We start from the raw sequence: 22,777 nt of genomic DNA on the forward strand, positions 1-22,777 counted from the left end.
ATAGAACACAGCGTGAGCGGTGCCCCCTAGAGTTGTGCAGCCGGGGATCTAACTTCCCTCTTAGGGTTAAAGGGACTTTTCTTTTCTCATTTGGAATTTCTTCTGTATAATATAATCCAATTTTGATGTAAAGAATATATTTATATATATTACATGTTGTGTTGTTGCTGTGTACTGTGGAGTCGATTCCAACTCATAGTGACCCTATAGGACAGAGCAGAACTGCCCCATAGGGTTTCCTAGGCTGTAATTTTTACAGGAGCAGATCACTAGGTCTTTTCTCCCGCGTAGCCACTGGTAGGTTGGAACCACCAACCTTTAGGGTGGCAGCCGAGTGCTTAATCATTTTGCCATCGGGGCTCCTTATATATCACGTATGCAAATAATGCTAATAGTTGAATCTCCACAAAGAGATGTGTGTTCTCGATACTTTTCATTATTTTCCAAATTTCTGACAATGAGCATGTATGTAGTATATAATCAGGAAAAAGTAGTCCCTGCCATTTTAACACGAGCGGAAAACTCCGTCTCCTCCAGGAAGCGATGCCTGATTAGTTAAGTCTGTCTCTGTGTGGTCTCAGTTCTCTGAGACCTTACTCTGTGCCCAGGCAGAGAATTAACTCTCATGTTTCACATGAGGCCACATGAAGCTGAGACAGAATAGACAACTCTTCGGAGAGGTGGCTGCAAAGGGAAGTGGAGGGACAGGGAAGTCATTGGAAGAGTGTTTGGAGTTGGAGAGGGTTATTTTAAGGATGGGAGAGTCTTGACTCCCAGGACGATGGGGAAGGAAGATTCCAAATTGACAGCTTTACTGTCATCCCAAAGATCAACCAAAACAGCCTGGAGCAGGTCCGAGGGCTCCAGGAGAGACTTCTTGAAAAATATAAAGTTGGTGAACACCCAGTTGGATTTGGCACACTTGAGAGGAGAGTTATATACCTGGGGGAAAATTTAAGGATAAATTAGTGGTTAAGTACCACACAACAGGAGTCCCTGGGTGATGCAAATAGTTAATGCAGTAGGCTGTTAACCAAAACATTTAAAGGTTCAAGTCCACCCAGAGGCACTTTGGAAGAAAGGCTATCGTGAGTCAGAGTTGACTCAATGGCAACTAGTAAACCATAGAACATATAGTAAATTAAAACAAACAAAAAAATTATTAACTCCAGAGAAAACAGAGTTGTACAGGAAAGGAAAAGTAATCGTAGTATATTACATGGCTCAGCTATCAACTGCATTGGAATACTCAAAATACAGTACACACTGGATACTGGCCTAATCAAAATGTTGATTTAATTCTTCTGAAGAGAAGACAGGGAAAAAGAGAGGAAGTACGTATGGTATGTGAGTGGTGGGGAGTGGGAGACAGCTGAAACAGGCAAATCCTCATCTTCCAACTGTGAAATCAATTAATAACAAGAAAAGCAAAACTAGCATGCTATTTGGAAATATGGAAATAGATACCAAAAAGTGAAAGAAAGGGTTTATCTCTGGGGAGCATGGAATGGAGGCAAGATCAAGGACCTGTTTTTTGTCTTGTTTTTTCTTTGTAATAAGTCTTTTAGAACAGTTTGACTCTAAGTTAATAACTTCAATAAAAATACATTTAATATAAAAAAAAAATTACAGCCCTTGTACATTATCCTTTGCTTGCCGCCCTGAGGCAGTCCCAGGGCAGGATGGACACTAAATGACAGCTTGGACTTAGGCATTTATGGGTCACCTCTTGGTCTCAGTAAGGCTGGAGCTCTGGAGGGAGCCAGCATGTGGGTTGGGCTCATCACAGTCTCCTCAGCTCTGGGTGCACAGCAGACTCTCACCACACGCTTGCTGAATGAATGATGAAACGGCTAAGACAAGTTTACAAGTCAGTGCTCACCACCTTGGCAAAGGTATGCATAGCTGAAGTATTTATAGGTGAAATGACCCAATGTCTGGGATGTGCCTTAAAATACTCCAAGAAAAAAAAAAGTGTGGGATAAAAGAGAAAACTGGTAAAATGTTCATAATGAGTGATGAGGACATAGGGGTTCAGACCAGTCTCTACTTTTGTGTTAGAAAATCCCCATCATAAAATAGTAACAACAGCAGCACAGTTTGAACAGAAAAAGGACTCGAAGGAAAGGGCAGCCTCACAGCATAAATACTGATCCTAAACCTGGGGGCTGGTGCTTAGACAGGTTGTGTAACAGGGAAAGAAGTCCCCGGGTTATGCACGCCTGACTTAATGGACAACTTGTACTTGCCTTTTAAATTACGTAAATTTGCCCTTACTTTGAAACGAGTGACTCAAGCCCTACTCCCGACAAATTCATCCAAGTCACCTTCACCTGCGGCACATGCAGCTTTTCAGTCGTTGAAAAGGCTTCGAGCCTCTTCTTGCACTAAAATAAGGCCTAACAAGAACTGTACGCACCTCATCTGACTTACCTACAAATTCCACTTAAAGACACACTTAGGAACGGATCTCGTTTGTGATCTGGGGCCTGCCTGCGTAAGTAAATAAGGGTCAGAGAAGAAAAACATGACAAAGGCAAAGACTGTGTCAAACCAAACCCATTGCCATCAAGGCCAATTTCGACTCATTGCAACCCCATGTGTTACAGATGAGAACTGCTCCATTGGGTTTTCTTGGCTGTAATATTTACGAAAGTACATCACCAGGCCTTTTCTCCACAGTGCCACTGGGTGAGTTTGAACTGTCGACCTTTAGGTTATAGTTGAGTGCAAAGCATTTGTGCCACCCAGGGAACACCATGCCAGAGCTTCGTATTAGCCCAAGAAGCTAACTGAAAGGAGTACGAGGTGAGTACTTCAGCTACTGAAAGGTTTAACTTCATTCTCCAAACATACAGCACCTGCAGGAGCAGTGCTGAAAGCCCCCAGGTTAAAAGAGCCTAGACCGCAGTAGGGAACAATCCAGGCTCTGGCATCAGACGAGTCTGCATGTGAATCCTGGCTCTACGATGTACTAGCTGTGCGGCCATGGACAAGCTGCTCAGCCCCTCTAAAGCTCAAATATAAAACTCAGCTTTATCTGTAAAGTGGGCATAGTAATATTATCTATGAGACAACGGTTGTTGGGAAGATTAAATGAAATAATACGTCAAATCTTAACCACGCCTGACTTATGGTAAGTGGCTAATAACTGGTGGTTATTATATGCCTTGGGAAGTGACCCCACAAAGAGAGCAGGAATCTTTGCAGTTAATTCAGAAAGGCACCCTTTTGCCATGGACTCAACTGTACCCTCTAAAGTCCTGCCCTATCCCTCAGCCCTAGGAACCTCGAAGGATGTACTGACACCCTACAGAGCGACCAACAGTCCCCAACACTGCCTGAGCATCTGTGGGGCCAGACATCAGGCAGGGCAGTAGGGGTGGCTGGTCTGGAAGCTCTGGTGGCGCCGACAAGAGCAAGAGGTGCTGGAATGGAGGTCTGCAGAATGCTACAGAGACATCAGTGCAGCCAGGGAAGGCATTGGTGAAGGCCTCCTCACAGAGGGCAGTTCTCAGCTGCTCGGGGGGACGGGTAGGAATCTAGAGGTAGGTGGAGAAGGTAGGGAAGAGCATTACTGCCAGAGAGAACAGCAGGAACCAAGGCGCAGAGGTGCGAAAGCCTGCAACATGTTCATGAAACGACACCATCGGGGGCCATCTTGAAGGCTTTCAATCAGGAAAATGGCTACTCAGAGGTATGTTTTAGAAAGATGGTCTGCTGAAGGGGTAGGAGGCCTGAAGTAGAGGAAGATGAGTGGTCCAGAAAATAGGTCGTGAAGGATCAATTTAAGGTATCAAGTAAGGAAAGGGTGGGATTGAGAGATGTTACAAAGGTAGGAAGATCCAATAATGCAAGGTAACCACTGAAATGTATGTCTTGGAAGAAGTACAGCCAGAGTGCTCCTTAGAAGCAACGATGGTGAGATTAGTTTCATGTACTTTGGACATGTTATCAGGAGGGACCAGTCTCTGGAGAAGGACATCATGCTTGGTAGAGGGTCGGTGACAAAGAAGACGACCCTCAATGAGATGGACAGACACAGTGGCTGCAACAGTGGGCTCAAACACAGCAATGACTGTGAGGCTGGCACAGGACCGGGCAGTGTTTCGTTCTGTTGTACACGGGGTCGCTATGAGTCGGAACCGACTCGATGGCACCTAACAACAACAACAATAGCATGTTAGATGATAATAAGTACTAAGGAGTAAAAATACAGCGGGGAAGAGGAATGGAGAGTAGGGGAAAAGAGCTGCAATTTTCAGTCTGTCAGCAAACCTGATCAGCTCTTATCTTCAGAATAAACCCAGAAGCCAACTCTGCACAACTTCCACTGGCACCACCACGGCCCCGGCCACAATCATCTCTCTCCTGGACTACCGTGGTAGTCTCCTAACCGATCTCTCCGCTTCCACCCTTGCTTCCCTACAATCTATTCTCAGCACAGCAGCCAATGATTCTCTTAAAATGTAAGTCAGATGAAGTCAGTCTTCTGTCCCCAGCCCTCCACAGGCTTCCCATTAACACTCAGAAAGGAGAAGCCAGACTCTACCACAGACCTACACGACACTGTTATCTGGCCCACAGTTACCTCTCCAGCCTCATCTCCTGGTGCTCTCGCCCCGCTCACCCCACTCCAACTTCTTCTAGGCAATTCCCAACATCAGTTCATTTAATCTTCACAAAAATCCTACACGGTAGGTGCTGTTATTACTCTCATTTTACAGAGAAGGACACCGACGTGCAGAAATGCTAAGTAGCTCATTTGTGAGGATAAGGATTCAAACCCAGGGAGTATGGCTTCAAAGTCTGTACTCTAAACTAGGGCCAAAGGAAGATTTTATAAAAGTTAGGGATAAGTTCAATCTGTTTGTAAACTGGGGGAAAGGAGTCAGCAGAATGAGAAACCGAAGATACAAAGAGTCAAGCCCTAGGAAAGGAGTGGCATTAAGCATCGGAAAGCAGGTTAGCTTTATGGGTAGCAGGGCCCCCACTTCCCTGAAGCAGGACAGCAGTAAGGACAGGTGAATGTGCATGCAAGTGTGCTGGTCGAGGAGTACTCACCATGACAGGCTCTGACTTCGATGCATAGATCCTGAGTGAGGCGTGCAGGGCTGGAGGAGAGAAGCCGTGTAGCCAGTATTGAAACGAACAGAAATGGATTGGAAATACCAGTAGGGCTGTCAGGAACACCGAGGGCCTGCGGGGCTAGAAATCCTAGGCGTATGACGAAGCCAGGCAGCATGGCTATTTGACATGGCTATTTGCGTGCAGCGAAAGCAGCTGGTTCAGGTGACAGAGAACTGGAAATGGGCAGGGAATAGAAAACAGAAAGGACAAGGGGGCTGGGGACTTGAAGGGCTGGGAACAGTGGGGCTAATCTGACCAACCCAGAGATCCCCACGGCAGGATCCAAACCTTTCTCTGCTGTGAGGACTCTGGGTAACCAGAGCCTCTCTACACTGACAGCTGAGGGCTTTGGGCAGAGGCCCAGGAGTTGGCGCTTGTGTTGAGCAGAGATCCAGTGAGTGAGCGCTCTCAGGGAACGAGAAGAAAGTGTTTTAGAGGGTGACTGGCAAGTGCCTTGAGGAAAAGCTCAAGCCAGACGGAGCTGCAGGCAGGGAGGGGGAGGAAGCGGTTTCAAGAACACCTCGGCTGACCTTGCAGGTGAAATGGGCCTGTGCAAGCCACTCAGAAGAAAGGAGCAATATATTTAGGGCCTTGGGAGTGGAGGTGCTGGGGGAGAGACCCCTGAGGTACAAAGCATCTGAGATATACCAAGGGAAGGCTGACAGGACCCAGGGTCCTTGCTTGAAGAGTGGTTACAAGTAGCTCTCAAGGCAAAACTCGAGAGCCTTAATAAAGGATTGACTGTCCAACTGTTCCAATTTGGGGAATTACAAAGATTACGTCTAAGTCAACTGGGACTTTTGATTCTTGTAAATTTTGTAAATCCGACTTTAATGGGTTTCAGTTTCCTTTATCAAATTTTCATAGAGAGACTGAAAGTTTGATATAAGTATGAATTTATTGATATCAATTTCCTTAAGCTAGTATTCTAACACAGAGTGAACAAAAAGCCAAAGACAATGATAATAAACCCACAAGATCTGAAACTGGCAAGACCCACTCTCTCCCCTCTGAGACAGAGAGAGAGAGAAAATGAGAAGTCTTCAAAAGGAATCTGGAGACTGCTTTCAATTACAGCAAGAGGTAATGACAATTTGACAATGTAACCCTTTATCCAGAAACATATATCAATTCCATACATACCAAATCAATTACCATATAATTGAGTTTTGAAAATATACAAAATATTTGTTGTTCTTACATACTGAAATTAAAACCTAATTTTAAAAAGTGGACAGTAAAAACAGCTTAAGGAAACCTATAATATCCATGGTATGTGTACTGTTTTCCACTTTACTGTCAACATCAAATCCTATATTTGCCTCACGAGATACAAATATATTTAAAGTGTTTCAAAGCCACGTACAACACTGACTAGCGCACTCGGTCCAGCCACACTTCAGCTTCCCGGCGGCGGAGCCCTGCGTGGACGTGGAGTCTCGGTCCCGAAGCTGTGGGCGGCGGCGGCAGCAGCTCTGGAAAGAACAGTCGCCAACCAGCCATTTGTAAACTACCGGCTCTTGTTCTTTTTAGAATTTCCCTGTGCAAAGAAAAATGCCAACAATAAGAACATAAACTTCCAGAAAAACAATTCTCATCATGTATAAACCAAACTGTCTGTCTAGAAATCATATTTCACTTTGGAAAGTTTAGCTTCCAAGAGGGAGAAGAGCTTGCTAAACTTGCATGGCTGACTTTTATTCAATAACCACAGAGCAGTTTGTTGCTTTTAACTCTCCCCACGCCCTACTTCCACAGATCCTATCCCCCTGGTAGGCGATAAAGAAAGAAAAGAAAGCCACTGTCTTACACTGATCAAATCCTCAAACATTCATTTTGTTCCAAAAACAAGGGATCTTAAGACTTCCTAAGGCTGAATAGAAAATTTTAGTCCAAACATGTTTCTTTGTTGTTTAAATAAACACCTCTTAAAGGTCTTAATAGGTACTAATTTTGAAGATGTGCCAACAAATACCCAAATGGCGCTGATTATCTGTCAAAAATCAGCTTAGATCCTGCTGAGAACGCATCAAAGGGTGATGTCAACTTACTCCCAATTCCCTCACATATGCAGATTTGGGCTTTCCAGTTTTGCGTAACTTTTCTTCTTTCTAGAAGTTCACTTCTGAGGAAAACATTCTAATTAAATTTCTCCATTTAACTATTAGGTACGAATACATTTTCTTCATGCGAGTGGGAAACACTTGTGAAACATGGAAGAGCAAGATAATGGCAAACATGGCTGAGGATGCTGACGTGGTTTCCAATGGCGACAGTGACGACTCAGCCGTAGCGTGGTACTGTACGATCTAAACTATGAATAAACAAGGGGCAGAAGAGAAGCAAAATACAGGGACCTCAGAATGATCACAGAAAGGTTAATGACAAACGTTGGGTCCCTGACTCAGTTTTATTAATGACAGGTGTTCTGAGGACTAGATTAAAAAGCTCTGAAGGGGCCTGAAAATTTCCTAACTTCTGAAGTAGCTGTAATCCAATTACCTTCGGGACAATGAACTTTGCTGTACTCAACATTAAAACCAAAAACCAAATCCACTGCCGTCAAGGCGATTCCAACTCAGAGCGACTCTCTAGGGCAGAGAGAACTGCCCCAAAGGGTTTCCAAAGCTGTAAGCTTTACATAAACGGACTGCCACATCTTTCTCCCATGGAGCGGCTGGTGGGTTTAAACCGCCAACTTTTTGGTTAGCAGCCAAGTGCTTTAACCAGTGCACCACCAGGGCTCCTACTCAACATTAACCTTTCTCAATTCAAAACGAAATGCCTTTTGCTAGTATGGAGACTGAAAAGTTTCCCTAGAATCATTGCTACTTCTTTCCAATGTTAGATGTTAAAAAAGGCTTTCGCACACAACCACTAAAATAAATTATATATACCACAAGAAAAACCAAAACCTGACCTTTTCAATACATGTGCTTCCTCCCATTACTAGAAAGATAACCTGTGAGTTAGCAATTGCCCTGCTGGAATATCAAGAGGCCAAAAGTGTTTAAAAAAGGCATTCCTCAAGCTCAAGTTTCCCAAAGCACAAGTAACTAGAGAACCATAATCAGAACCATATCAGCTGGCTACAAACATAAGAGGTGTCCTAGCAAAGCATCAGAGACACCTTTCAAAGCAGCTAGGGGCCAATCCATATCATGAAACTACTCTAAGAAACAAAACTGCAGAGAGCAGATTCCAATGCAGGAACAAGACTTACTCTTCAAGGAGATCTGACTGTGCAGTATACTGCCCCGCACCACCACCAGCAGTTGCTAAAATAAAGCTACGGTGTACTCATTTCTATTTCCTCCCAAGTGCCAGCATGTGGCAGGAACTCAATACACGCCTGCTGAATCAGTAAGCGGAAGCAGCAGATCCCCAAGTACTCAGGCTGGAGACAGTAAATCCCAGCTGATGGTGTATACATCATCTGAGTTACCAAAATGTGCTCAGCATCTGAGATGATGCACAGAACGTGTCCCTGGCCCCTGAACCTACCTTTCACGGCAGAAGACTACATACGTTATGTTACAACAATAGAGAAATGTATGTGGATATTCATTTCAACATAAAAATACTGCCCAATATCTACGGATCCCAGCCTGGACAAGCTGAGGCTTTATGGGAAACAAATCAGAGGAAACTTCTGGAATTAGGAGGGTAAGAAATGCCTCCATTATATGGATATTTATGAGTATAAATTTGCTCAAGAAGATTACTCTTCAACAGCACCATTTGAAGACTCTCATATAGATCAAGAGCAGTTCCCATCCTAAGCCCCCTTGGGAGGCCCCCTAACTCTAATACAGCAGCAGGAGAGATGTGGAAACGGCCCAGAAGCAGCAGACACAATCTTGGGGCCTTCAAGGTCAGACCTTCTCAGCTTATAACTTAATTTTACTTGAGATAAGACGACAAATGAGATGAAGGAAAATCATTTATAAACACTTTAAATCTCTTAACCATTTGCTCCTGAAATGCAAGACCTAGGGCCATAGTAAATATTACGTTCCCGGAGACTACCTCGCCCCGCCTCGCCTCTCGTACCTTGCTGGCCATCTTCAGCGTATCTATCTCTTCTCTCTGCTTAGACAGGGTCTCGTTCATGCTGCACAGGTGGTCACTCATCATACTTAACTGGTCCTCATAGCTCCTCTTGGTGGTTGTCAGCTCATCCTAAACAGCAAAGGGAAAGAGGGAGAAAAACAGAAAGAAAAGTCAAAACTCCACCATCCATACCATTCTAAAACTTTTTTGATTTGTCAAAAAAATCTGGAAAAGCCCATCAAGGTGACCTATCTGATCAACTGACGTGAAGGTGAAGGCACAGGCCCAATGAGAGAACAAAGTTAAAGAAAAGGGAAAGGGTTTCTTAGCCTTCAAAATATGTTCTGGATTTCTTTGCAAAAATATAAGGGTTTCCTTCTATGCCATATATAAAACTGTCAATATATAAAACTGTCACAAAAAAACGAGAGGGTTAAATGATCTTTCCAGATCCCCTCGGTTTTCCTGAGCCGCAGGCGAGGTGAGGAAGTCTGCCTCTGGATAATCCTACCTTCCACACCTCAGTGGCTCGCCTGCACAGCAGCACCCTCTCTGGGAATAAGCATGCCTTCACCTCTCTTCCCATCTTTCCCGCTCTCTTCAGCCCCCTAAAATCTAGTCCTGTACTCCTAGCTAATTCTGTAAACTAACGTGAAACAAGGAGGAAGTGCTAATGTGTTTTTTCTTTGCCCAGTGTCTTAGTTATCTAGTGCTGCTGTAACAGAAAGTGGATGGCTTTAACAAACGGAAATCTATTTTATCATAGTTTAGGAGGCTAGAAGTCTGAATTCAGGGTGCTGGCTCTAGGGGAAAGCTTTCTCTGTTGGCTGTAGAGGAAGGGCTTTGTCTCTTCTGAGTTTCTGCTCCTGGGTGATCTTCACGTGGCTTAGCATCTCTCTTCTATCTCCTCTTCCTAGTTTTGTTTAATCTCTTTTATATCTCAAAAGATTGACTCAAGACACACCCTACACTAATCCTGCCTCATTAACATAACAAAAACAACCCATTCCCAAATGGGATTATAACCACGGGCATAGAGGTTAGGATTTAGAACATATATTTCAGGGGGACATAATTCAATCCATAACACCCAGTATCATGTTTATATTTAACAGCAGCTTTCTGGAGGCAATGTTTTAAAAACAAAGCAGTGAGTAGAACATATATTTCAGGGGGACATAATTCAATCCATAACACCCAGTATCGTGTTTATATTTAACAGCGGCTTTCTGGAGGCAATGTTTTAAAAACAAAGCAGTGAGTAAGAAGGAATATTCCCTGGGTAGCTTAAATGGTTAAGTGCTCGACTATACACTGAAAGGTTGGTGGTTCAAATCCACCCCTGAAGCACCTCAGAAGACAGGCCTGGCGATCTGCTTCCAAATGATCACAGCCCTGAAAACCCTATGGAGCAGTTCTACTCTGCACACAGGGGGTCACCATGAATGGGAATCGACTTGACAGCAACTAACAACAACCACCTTTCAGTTTAGGTCAGTTTTATGAAACACGAAACAAAAGAAGACAGTAATGTGTGCAAAACAATCCTACAGTGCACCATGACAGGTGGTTACAGGGCAGAGGAGGGAAAGGAAGGATTAGAGGTAAACAAGTATTATTTAAGGAAACGCTGACTAAAAAGCTATTTAAAAATTAAAATCACATTAGAGAAACAAACACTGCAACCACTTTTTGCCTGATATAAGTAAGATGTTACTTTACAATGAGTCAGAAATAAAGAGGTTAGAAGAAAGTATGTCCAGAATCTGAGTGCCACTGCTTTGGAAAGGAAATGCCGGCCTTGCTGGCCAAGTCTTTTCAATGAAAAAATACACTGAAGTTGCTTAGGTGACACTCAAGGACTCACCTGAAGTCTGCTGATGTTCTGACCGGCCAGCTTCATCTCTTCTGTCAATGCCTCTTTAGATTTTTCAGCCAAGGCCAGCCTTTTAGAGAGTGCACGGCACTGTGAAATCAGAAAACGTTCCATCACCCAGGAAGCATCTTCCAAAACCAACTTTACTTAATGGAAGATTATTGGAAAACAATCCTAAGAGCCAAAAGCCATTCATTCATTTGTTCCACAAACCCACTGAATACCTGCAGGCATTGTACCACACAGAAGATGTGGTCCCCACCCTCATCATTTTAATAAGAAAGAAAACCTAATAACCCACACTTATCAGTGATTTTCTGCTAGCTCTCCCTCGGTGACCAGTGGTTACAAAGAACACAAGAAGTTTCTACTATTCCCCAGGATTCACACTGGATGAGAAGGGAAGTGGCTCCTTCAGAAGTTACCGATGGCTTCTGACCATGTAATATGGACCCTAGGACCATACTTCTCTTGTGTTTCAAGTCCCTTGTTAGAGACCACATTATAGGAGAATAAAAGCTTTATGATCCTACCCTCTAGATTATGCTCTATCTGCATGGAAAAAAAATGAGCGCAGGGCTGTAAAGATCCCAGCTGCTTTCTTTGGGGAGTCTGCCAAACCCAGACTAACCAGAAACAGGGTAGACCATCAAGGAGGAAAAAAGGAGCTTCCATTTCATGCTATTATTCAAAGAGGATGTGCGATTAGAAGACTCACTGGACTTTCTGCTAAGGCCACTGAGTCTGATGAGGAGGATCTGCAGAGACACATGTAAATGCTCTGTCAACATCACATGCTCACACTGACCCTTCCAGCAAAGTTGTCCAGGGGGTCACCACTTCCTGTTTACAGATAAGGAAAAACTTGGACAATTTAAAAATTCCTGTATCACAATTGTGCTGAAAATACTTGCTAAGATAAACAAATCTCTTGGACATAAAAGAGCCTCAAAAACTCTCTAGTACTCACTTCATTCCTCACAAGAGAATTTCAGGACAGTCTGGCCAACCAAATCGACCAGCCCTACGAAGCAAGCATCCACCGTGTGCTCAGCACTGATCCTGGCAGAGGGAGGGAGACATGCAGGGCACAGTCCGCATGAAGACAATCAGCAATCAAGCCTGGGACACTAACTCAGAAAGCAGGCAGGAAAGAACAAGGGCACAAATGTCTGCTGCACCATGTGGCTAGGTGACCGATGCCCCAGCAGTTCCGCTGCAAAGCATCCAGTCTGCTATCCTCCCTTCCTGCAGCCCAACGAGCTCTGCCACTACTAATCAGTTTATCAAGTATGGATGCAGTGGCTGCTTTGCAAGCAGCACTGAGATAGGCACAGCGTGTATTTTGGCAGGAAGAGAGAAGACCAGCAAAGTCCTTCACCACTTCCAGCAACTGACCAGCTATCAACCTCTCCATCTCTGCAGTACAGGGGAAAAGTACAGACGAGGGCCAATACGGGGTGCCGTCTTTCCTTTTTAATTTAACAATTTTCACATTATAATTCTCTGTCTGCCATCCATAACTACTGACCTTTTAATATAGTTTCAAAGCAGATACCTTAAAGACATTCTTGTATGTGGAGCAGCATCTATATTTTGTCTTATCATTTCTTTCTTACTCTTTGGTATCTGTAACTTTCTTCCTTTATCCTCCTCCTCCCCCCACCTTTTAATTTTTGGTGATTATCTTGCATGTCTGGAAACCCTGGTGGCACGGTGGTTAAGTGCTACAGCTGCTAACCAAAAGGTCAGCAGTTTGAATCCACCAGGCTCCTTGGAAACTCTACTCTGTTCTGTAGGGTCGCTATGAGTCAGAATTGACACGATGGCAGTGGGTTTTTGTTTTGGTTTATCTTGCATAGTGTTTTTCTAATTCTCTTAAGAAAAGGAATTATTTGGTGAGGGAAGATGAGAATGTAACAAGAAGTAAGACTGCCTATCTTTTAAAGGTTGACAAAGCTTACATTTTTCACTTTGCCATTGACAGGAATTTATATTTCCAAACATTTGTCATTTGGAAATTGGAAAACATTAAAAAATAAATAAATAACTAGATACAGGCCTATTATGAGTCCCCTGAAAATGCCTGGATCTGTGAATGTCTATAATTCTAAACTGCCCACAACTCTCTAAAACAAGTACTCTGTAATAATAATGCTCCAAACACATGTGACCACAGGAAAGGTACCCATCCGTCTCCCAACTATTTTTCAGTCACTTGGAAATGATGAATCAGTCCTGTATTAACTAAAATGAAGATTTTTGGCTGGTATACAGACCGATCGATATGAACTCCAACCAAATGAATGTGAACATGTGGACACTGGCCTGTCTCCTAGTGAACAGCAGGAAGGCAGGGCAGTGACCTAATTGCTAAGGGGTCAGGAAGAAACTACCCAACCTGATGAACCCTCCGCTCACCTCAGCATAGAAATGCACCGACTTACTGTCGGCCAGCTGCAGCTGCGACGTAAGCTCTGCTATCCTGGCCATGTAGTGATTTTTAATTAAGTCTTCACGAGAGTCCACATCCAGAACCTAAAGCGAGCACACAAACATGAATAAATGTCAGCTGAAGCAGTTCTAGAAATAAAGATTAACCATCACTTTAGAAAAATAAAAGACATTTTGTACATTTTCATTTGTCATCTGACATAAGAACATGAGAGACAATTCTAGTTTTCCTACCCCTTGAACAACTCCAGACAGGGCAGGTAAATGTACATCCTAATTTCTTCCATGCAGTATTTCAGAGTGAAGTCGTGGCTTTGGAGAACAGAGCACAAGGGAAGTACTGAGAAGCCCGCTGGGACGTTGTCCCTTCCTCCAGCTTTTCTCAGCCATAAACCTGACTTAAAATCTCCATCTGTCTGACTTGTATGTCTACCTCTAATTGGAAGAAGGGGATATTTACTGAAACTCCTAAGACCTGAACATTCTTTTTTTTTCTTTCCCCCAAATTATCTTAAGACAGTCTAATGTTCTTAAACAAATGAACAAATTCAGCTATTTCTATACTGAAATGTTCATTGCCCTTTTTCCAGACTGCTATTTCTACCAGTTACTCTAGCAATGACACACTATTGAGTTTAATTTAAAAATATATGCAGAAGTTCAAGCTTACCTAAATTATAAGGCCAATAAGGAAATCAAAGAATTTACCAACCTCCCTGAACTAAATTTACCAGCTCGCCCACCATGCTGAGTAGGGTAAGCTGAATGACCTCAGTGTTCTTTTAATGGGTTATTTATAAAATTACACTTAATATTTCCAAATTAAGACATGCAAACCTATCTGACAAGCCAAATCTGACCTGGACTGACTTACTGGGGGGCTGGAAAGAGCTACAGAGCACACTGCTCATTAAGGCCCTTAAAAGGCCTGCTTTCCCAGCCTGTCTGCTAGACTGAGGCCGCAGGCCCGGGGGAGGACTGACATGGCCCTCAGCCTCCCACAGCACACCAGCAAGCCGGCAGCCAAGCTCGCGCCACGCCTCATCCAATTGCCAAGTCAAGTCATTCACCAAGGCAATCACAAAAACAGGGTTATAATTTGTGGGTGACAGTTAAAATAGAGCCAGAAAGAAAAGCAACAAGGTTCCGTGGATAACGGGGAAAACGCTGGATCTACACTTGTCAGAAATTTCAGGAAACACAACCAGGCAGGGATGACTCTCGCAGACCTCTGTCAACAAACATGCTGCCAAGTGTTTACTAACCAACAACGCGACGGCGACATACATTACCTCACTGTCCGACATCCTGGTTAAAACTCCGATCTACAACATAAGAGGAAAACAGCTTTAGAACTGGCTATCTACATTTCAAATACAATTGTTCAAGGAGTATTAACTACAAAATATTACACCTGTAACCCCGTCTCTTCTCAGTTCACACTAAGTTCTAAGGAGCATCGGGACTGGATTCTAACTACAAGGATGTTATACCCTGGGGTAGGTAACGGCATTCACTGTCTCCGCCGTGAGGCAGAAATGAATAATGATCATCACTAGATACTCTATCAGAATGCCGATTAGCTATATTCACTGGCTGGGTTACCCACAAATCACCAGGGAAAAGAGAGAGACATCAGCTCTTGACTCCGTGTGGTTATGTCCACGCCTGTATCCTAAGCAGTAGCCAAGAAGGGGTAAAGACAGTATTATGGTGATCATAACAACTAAATACTCCGAACAGAAAACATGAATAACAGTATTTTGGATGAGAGCTCAAAAGGAGAAAGAAGACAGACACTTTTGATATATGTATATTATTATGACATTCCTAAGTATTAATTTCAGATTTAAACTGATGAAAATGAAAATGTAACTTTAAATATATTAAGGTACTGCCAACATTTTTAAGGCTTGCTTTTGTAGATTAAGATTTTAAAAACAGCCATAATTACTGGATTCAGGTTATTGCTCAAGGTGGAAAGGCATGTGCTTGGGCACAGACTCAAGGAAAACTACTATAAACACAGTTTCGATGGATTCTGTTCATCAGAGATGACAGCAATAAACAGTTTTCACAGATTCCAAATACTACCCTCAAGAGTACTACTCTGAACAGTGAGCAGTATACCACTTGAGTGTGCTAATGAACGCTATGCCCATCTAGCTGTAAAAGGTCTTTTATACTTTTTAGATAGAACAGCCATCATTTTCTACTCACTGAAGCAGGAGTAGCAATTCCTCTTTCACCTCCAGTTAAGACCTGCTTACAGTAACACACCACTCAATTTTATATATGCACATGTGACTGGATTTGGCAAATCCAAATATCCAGGAGGCAAGGATGCATCCATTCCACCTTCCCCCACAACCCCTCACCCCCAGGTTATGGTTTGAGAGTGTGGTACAGCACACAGCTCCTAAAGGAATGGTGTTACATAAATGGAAGGAGAAGTTTCAACATATATAATTCCATTATTTTCTCATATGCTGCTAATGAAAATATAGGCTGATATAGCCCTAATATGGCAATAAAGATCAAGGAACTCAAAAATACTTATGCCTTTTGATCCAATAGTTTCAACCTGAGAAGGTATCCCAAGGAAATCATCTAAAAAGCAGAAAGAATCTTATGCATAAAAATGAGATGTTATTTAAAATAGTAAAAATTATAATCGATGTTCAATTACAGGTAAGCTAAGGTATATCCATAAGGACTATTATGGAATCAATAAGTTTCTACTGAGTTCCTAAGAACAGGATCAATACTTGTGTATTAACATTATGCTAAAATATTTGAAATTTTGAAAGTACGATCTCAATCTCAACCATGTAAAACATTTTGTAGAAAAGAAAGACTAATAGTTGAAGCTTGGGTATCCAGGAAAATATGATCTTTTTTATTTTTTTTTCCTTCTTACTTAACCTATATTTTTAAATCACCTTTAAATTATATGAATTATTTTTTTATTTAAAATAGATATAAAATTATGTTAACCTCAAGCAATGCTTTTTAATTCCAGTGAAAAAATGGAAATTTGTATTGCCTGGGCTTTTTCTTTCTGAAGGTACTGCTATCTTTTATTACAATAAAGAATAGGTAGATGATGTTCAAATTATAGTACTAGGTATTTTAACAAAAAATAATAAGCACTGAACCTTTGAACTGTTACAGGGTTAGAAATGAAATAATTTTCTCTCTCCAGTTACTTTTTCAGCCTCAATGAGCTTCAGCCAAAGTAATCTCCTGGTGACTTGTGAGACTCCTTTATGAATCTGTTAACGCTGAAATGGGCACAGGCTTGCTACCAACACCAAGGGAAGAAGACACAAAGGACGCTCACACCCCCATATGTACAGCTACACACAGTTGACTGAAGGCTGAAACGAAGAAACATCAAGGAAGGCAGAAAACTCTCTCTCTTTTTATCGCTATTGTCTACTATGTGCGAGGCAGTAGGTTAGAGAACTTTGGGTCATTTTTCGCAGGACTGTGCCATGTGCAGAAGGGAAGGAGATGTGCATGGTAAGACGCTTCTCTCGACCTGAAATACTCTTCTCCTGCCTTGGACTCTTGCTCATTTTTAAAACTCAGACATGTATCACCTCTTCTGTGACATCCCCCCGGCCCCTCCAGTCACCCTCTCTGTGATCCTACAGCACTCTATACAGACGTCTAGCAAGGCTCTTATTCCATCAGACTGCAAGCAACTAAGGGGGGGTAACCTATTCCTCTACACACACCAAACTGCGAACAATGAAAGGAGGCCGACTGTCTTGGTTCTGTAAGCCAGGCCATCAAAGGCAATGCCTGCAATGGTGGTTCACAGAAAATGTGGATCTCAGCTGTAACTTAAATGATGGGTAGGGTTTTGAATTCAAGAAAGTCAAAGAGAAGGAAGGAGAAGTTGGGAAGAGAAAGTATGTGACTATTTAGGAGCTTATGGAAAAACAGATATCCAGGCAAAAGAAACAACACGAGCAAGGACCCCAAGCCCACTGCCGTCGAGTTGATTCCGACTCATAGCGACCACATAGGGTTTCCAAGGCTGTAAATCTCTACGGAGGCAGACTGCCACATCCTTCTCCCGCGGAGCTGCTTGTGGTTTCGAACCACTGACCTCTTGGTTAGCAGTCGATCACTTTAACCACTGTGCCATCAGGGCTCCTTATGAACAAGGCAGGGAGGTAAAAATGCAAAGAACATTACTAGGGAAAAAGAGTTTGGTCTGGGTTTGTACACGGAACTGGTAAAAGAAAGGCTAGCAGGGTAGTTTGGAATGAGGAATCCAAGGGCTCTGAATGTCAAATAAACAAATGGATTATATTCTGTAGTTAACAGGAAGCCACTAAAAGTCTAGAAGCAAGAGTCTGCATAATCAGTACTATACCCTAAAAAAAATCACCCTGACAGCACTGTGTGAGGTGGATGGAAGGAAAGTGACCCTTAAGTGCGATGCAGACAGACAGACAGAACAGGAGAACCAAGGCTATGTACACACGATAACCAGACAGCGCGCTCAGAGTGAGAACAGCGGTGAAACCCAACAACAAAAAAACCAAACCCGTTGCTGTAGGGTCAATTCCGACTCACAGTGACCCTACAGGACGGAGTAGAACTGCCCTATGGGTTTCCAAGGAGCGGCTGGCTGGTAGATTCAAACTGCCAATCTTTTGAGATCACCATCACTCATGGCCCACTAGTGCTCAGTACTGAAGGTTTTCTGGAATGAACATGGCCCTAGAAATCTTTCTCACTTACTTACATATGTAACAGTAGTGCTTTCCATAGAAAATGTCAAATAAAAAGACAATCTTTAACTTTCAGCAACTGACATTAATGACTCAAATACACCCAGTGTTACCAACTTTCAGCACTTCTAGAAGACAAGCAATAAACAAATGAGTTTTTGTCAGCTGATCTGTTTTCTGATACTGTTCAGAGCACAAGGCCTTGGTGGTTAGAGGGCAGGCTCTGGATCCAGACATCTGGGTTTGAATCCTAGTTCCGTCACTTATCAAGTGTGTAACTCCTGGGGAATTGTTCCACCTCTCTGTCCATCAGTTTCCTCATCTACAAAATGAAGCTATGATGGTACCTACAATCTCCTAGGATCTATGAAAGGTTTGACTGAGTTAATATATGAAAAGTCTTCAGAACTGTGTCTAGCACAGGATGACTGCAATCACTATTATCGTCCTCTGTGCCCTCCCTGGTCTAGCCTGGTCTTGTAGTTACTCCCTGGTCAGCATCAACTCTACTGTCAGTGCAAGTAAAAGAAGAGGGCAACCAACAGATGCACGGAACCAGGGAGAGACGAGGGGAGAAAGAAGAGATCAAACCCAGGGGAGAACAGTCTGTGACCCCATCAATGAGACAGACTTTTTTCTGTCTGAAAACAGGCTCTGAAGCAAATTCCATAGTTGAGTGAGTGGTGGCAGCGTTACATTTCCCAAATGGCCCTTGGACAGATACCGAAATTCTGTTGTTTGTTGAATATCCCTCTCATTACTTCATTTATAAACTGTGGCTAAATGTTAAACCTCTGATGTGGGGGGTGAAAGCGGGCGTCTTCCCCTATCATGAGGCAACGTGCAGGACTTTTGGTTGGGACACACACTTGTAATTTGGAGAACACTATAGGATCAGTCTGTCGGCATGGTGATCCTCCAAGTCAAAGCTCTGAGAAGTCTGGTTTTTTTGCTTGTGTTTTGCTTTTCTAAAATTTTTAATTCTTTTTTTCCTCACCTACATTATAAAAATTTTCAAATATACAGAAAAGTTGGGGAAAAAGTACCAATGAACATTTGTATATCCACCATCTTGTTGTTCTGTGCTGTCGAGTCAATTCTGGCTCATAGCGACCCTACAGGACAGAGTAGAACTGTCCCACAGGGTTTCCAAAGAGTGGCTGTTAGATTCCAACTTTCGACCTTTTAGATTCAATAACTGTTAACATTTTGCTATGTCTGCTTTACTTATCTATGAAAATATTTTCTGAGCGATCTGAAAATAAGCTGACATTATGACACGTCACCCTAAGTACTTTAGCATTTAGCTTCAAAAAACAGAGCTATTTTCCTGTATAATCATAATATCATTACTGTACCTAAAAAATTAACACTAATTCTGAGTTTCTGACGCTGTTAAGATGCAGTGAGGTACGCTGTTGTTGTTAAGTGCGGTCCAGTCAGTTCTGACTCACAGCGACCCTACATACAACAGAACAAAAGGAACACTGCTCTGTCCTGTGCCATCCTCACAATCATTGCTATGTTTGCATATGTATCTTAAAAATAAAAGCTGGCTTGTAAATTTTACTCTCAAGTATGCTGTGAATCAGGTGCAAGGTAAACCTGAGAACCATGACTTGCTCTTCAATGAGCTACCTGGATAAAGTCAGCAGAAAAGCACACTCCTTGGAAGCAGGATCTGTCAGAAGCTCCACAGCTCTCCCCAAGTTCCTCCAAAAGGCCTGTAAAAATACCCTTCCGACTATGAGGGTTTTTTCCCTCCTGAGTTCTCCTTTTCTGGATTTCCTAATCTATTTATTTACAATGGCCAGGATATTGTAATTAGAAGACCTTTTAAAAAGCGACTTTGAATTCTCTAACTCTACAACAGATGTCTCTTCATCCTCTAAATCACTGCAGTTAAAAATAATGCAAGAGACATAAAAAGACGAGACTTACCGACCTCAAAAAAAACGGGGAAATCCTGACGGTTTAGCCCCCAGACACCCTTTTAGCTCAGTAATGAAGTCACTCCTGAGGTTCACCCTCCAGCCAAAGATCAGACAGACCCATTAAACAAAATGAGACTAACGGGTCACACCAGCCCAGGGGCAAGGACTAGAAGGCAGGAGGGGACAGGAGCTGGTAATAGGGAACCCAAGGTCGAGAAAGGACAAGTGTTGACATGCCATGGGGTTGGTCACTGATGCCACAAAACAATATGTGTACTAACTGCTTAATGAGAAGCTGTGCTCTGTAAACCTTTATCTAAAGTACAATAAAAAAATAATAAGGCAAGAAACAAAGTTACAAGATAACTTGCCAGATACTGCCTTATGAAATACAATTAACCTGATGGGTTTCTATATTATATATATGTTATAAAGCTTTATACAGTCTAGTAATACACCATATAATCAGTTACAAATTATATGGTGGTCATTTGTATAAAAAGTTAGGCATTTGGCTCTTGATCAGAAACATAAGCTTGTATTATAAATGTTTCTGTGGAAAAACAGAATTATCTTAAATTTGACTTACTGTATCTTTCCTAGAACACAGTCCTCACCGTGGGGACCAAAACCAAAACCCACTGCTGTCGAGTCGATTCCAACTTATAGCGACCCTACAGGACAGAGAAGAACTGCCCCAAAGAGTTTCCAAGGAGTGGCTGGTGGATTTGATCTGCCAACCTTTTGGTTAGCCGCCAAGCTCTTAACCACTGCACCACCAGGGGTCCCACCATGGGGAAGACTCCTGTAAAATCACAGGAATTTAATGGAGTTGCTTTGTGAAGCACATGGATCACTCCTGTTATAAACACCGACATGTAGTTTAGATGGCTAACACTGAACTCTAGCTTACATCCTTACCAATCAGCATTTAAAAAGAAAGCTGAGGGCCACCGAGAAGAGACCTACCAGACTGGTGCTCTGAACAGGCTCCGGCCCAGTCTTGGCTGCGGCTTCTTCCTGGCCCGGAGCACTCAACACGGCAGCGTTTTCCAGAACCAGCCCAACCAGCTGCCCGCTCCCTGCGCTCTTCAGCTTATCTGCAATTCGCTGGTTTTCTTTCTCCAGCTTGATTTTGGCTAACTGTGCTTCCAACATCCAGTGTTCTTTTTCCTGCTCCAGTTTAGAAATCTTCTCCAAACTTTGCTGAACCTTGAAAAGTAACATAGAGTTTTGTACCTTAGAAGATGATGCAGACAAAACTAAGTGGTCAAGAAATACTTTATAAAATGTAAATCAAAACTACCTCACAAAGGTGAAAACAATAAAGCTTGACCCTGGAATAGGGAAAGATTTATTAAGCAGGGTACAAACAGCATAATCATAAAACTGAGAAACTGAACTAGAGTAAAATAAAAAATTCTACACATCAAAAGGTGTCAAGACAGTGAAACGGAAAGCCACGAAATGGAAGAAGAGATTTCAAAGCATGTATCCAAGAGAGGACTCATTCAGAACGTATGAAGGGTTCCTACAAACCCATCAGAAAAAGGTGGACAACCCAACAGAGAAAGACACACACACACACACACACACACACAAAGAGACGAACAAGACTGTTGTGGTAGCTGTTGTGTGCCGTCGAGTCAATTCCGACTCATACTGACTCTATCAGACAGAGGAGAAATGCTCCGTAGGGTTTCCTAGGCTGTAATCTTTATGGAAGCAGATTTCCAGGTCTTTCTCCTTCGGAGCAGCTGGTGAGTTCAAACTGCTGACCTTTCGGTTAGCAGCTGAGCACTTAACCACTATGCCACCAGGGTTCCTTGGAACAAGACTATAAACAAAAAAGGTGCTCAATAATACTATTCATCAAGGGAAAGCAATTTAAAACCACCTGAATGACTTAGAAAGAAAATACTAACGGTGGGCACATTTGTGGAACAAACGAACTATATACAGGGCTGGGAAGAGTGAAATTTGGGACAAAACTGAAAAACTGTTTGAACGATCTTTGAAGGTTGAACGTATCATATCCTATGACCCAGCAATTCCACTTCTAAGTATATACCCAACCGAATGCATGCATGTATTTACCAAAAGTCACATATAATAATGTTCACAGCAAAATTAAAGCTTGAAACTACTCAACCACTCATCAGCTGTAAGAATGGATAAATAAATTACATATATTTGCACAACGGAATACTAAAAAGAGATGAAAATGAACACATTACAACTACCTATAATAACATGGATATTACAATGTTGAACAAAGGAAGCCAGTATATACGGTATATACTGAAAGAGTATATACTATACAATTGCATTTAGTAAGAACTTCAGTAGCAGGTAACACAATTCATCTACAGTGTTAGAACTCAGGATAATGGTTATATTTGGAGGACAGAAGATTAGTAGCTGGAAAGGGGCAGGAAAAAGGCTTCTGGCGTCCTAGTAACTCTTTTTTTTTTTATTTAAGGTTTACCTTAGACATAAAACCAAAGTCAAAAAAAAAAATCCACTGCTGTCGAGTCGATTGTGACTCATAGCGACCCTACAGGGCAGAGCAGAACTGC

General features: G+C 42.5%; 1 protein-coding gene across 7 annotated transcripts in view; it reads right to left on the reverse strand.

The window, feature by feature from the left end:
- Positions 1-6,243: 6,243 nt before the first annotated feature.
- The window catches only part of PPP1R21 (protein phosphatase 1 regulatory subunit 21), a 72,851-nt gene continuing 56,317 nt past the window's right edge, over positions 6,244-22,777 (reverse strand). For 6 of the 7 annotated variants that reach the window (XM_023735335.1, XM_023735330.1, XM_023735327.1 and 3 more), the window contains 5 exons: positions 21,168-21,410; positions 14,806-14,838; positions 13,481-13,597; positions 11,051-11,149; positions 7,789-9,312 (listed from right to left, as the gene is read on the reverse strand). In XM_023735335.1, the coding sequence (XP_023591103.1) occupies positions 9,034-9,312; positions 11,051-11,149; positions 13,481-13,597; positions 14,806-14,838; positions 21,168-21,410 (771 nt within the window). In that variant the 3' untranslated portion in view covers positions 7,789-9,033. Of the gene's footprint in view, positions 6,671-7,788; positions 9,313-11,050; positions 11,150-13,480; positions 13,598-14,805; positions 14,839-21,167; positions 21,411-22,777 lie in introns of those variants that run through there. The other variant, XM_023735318.1, reaches the window with a different exon arrangement.

This window comes from Trichechus manatus, unplaced genomic scaffold (genome assembly GCF_000243295.1).
Source record: "Trichechus manatus latirostris isolate Lorelei unplaced genomic scaffold, TriManLat1.0 scaffold00005, whole genome shotgun sequence".
In the NCBI taxonomy this organism is placed as follows: Eukaryota; Metazoa; Chordata; class Mammalia; order Sirenia; family Trichechidae; genus Trichechus; species Trichechus manatus.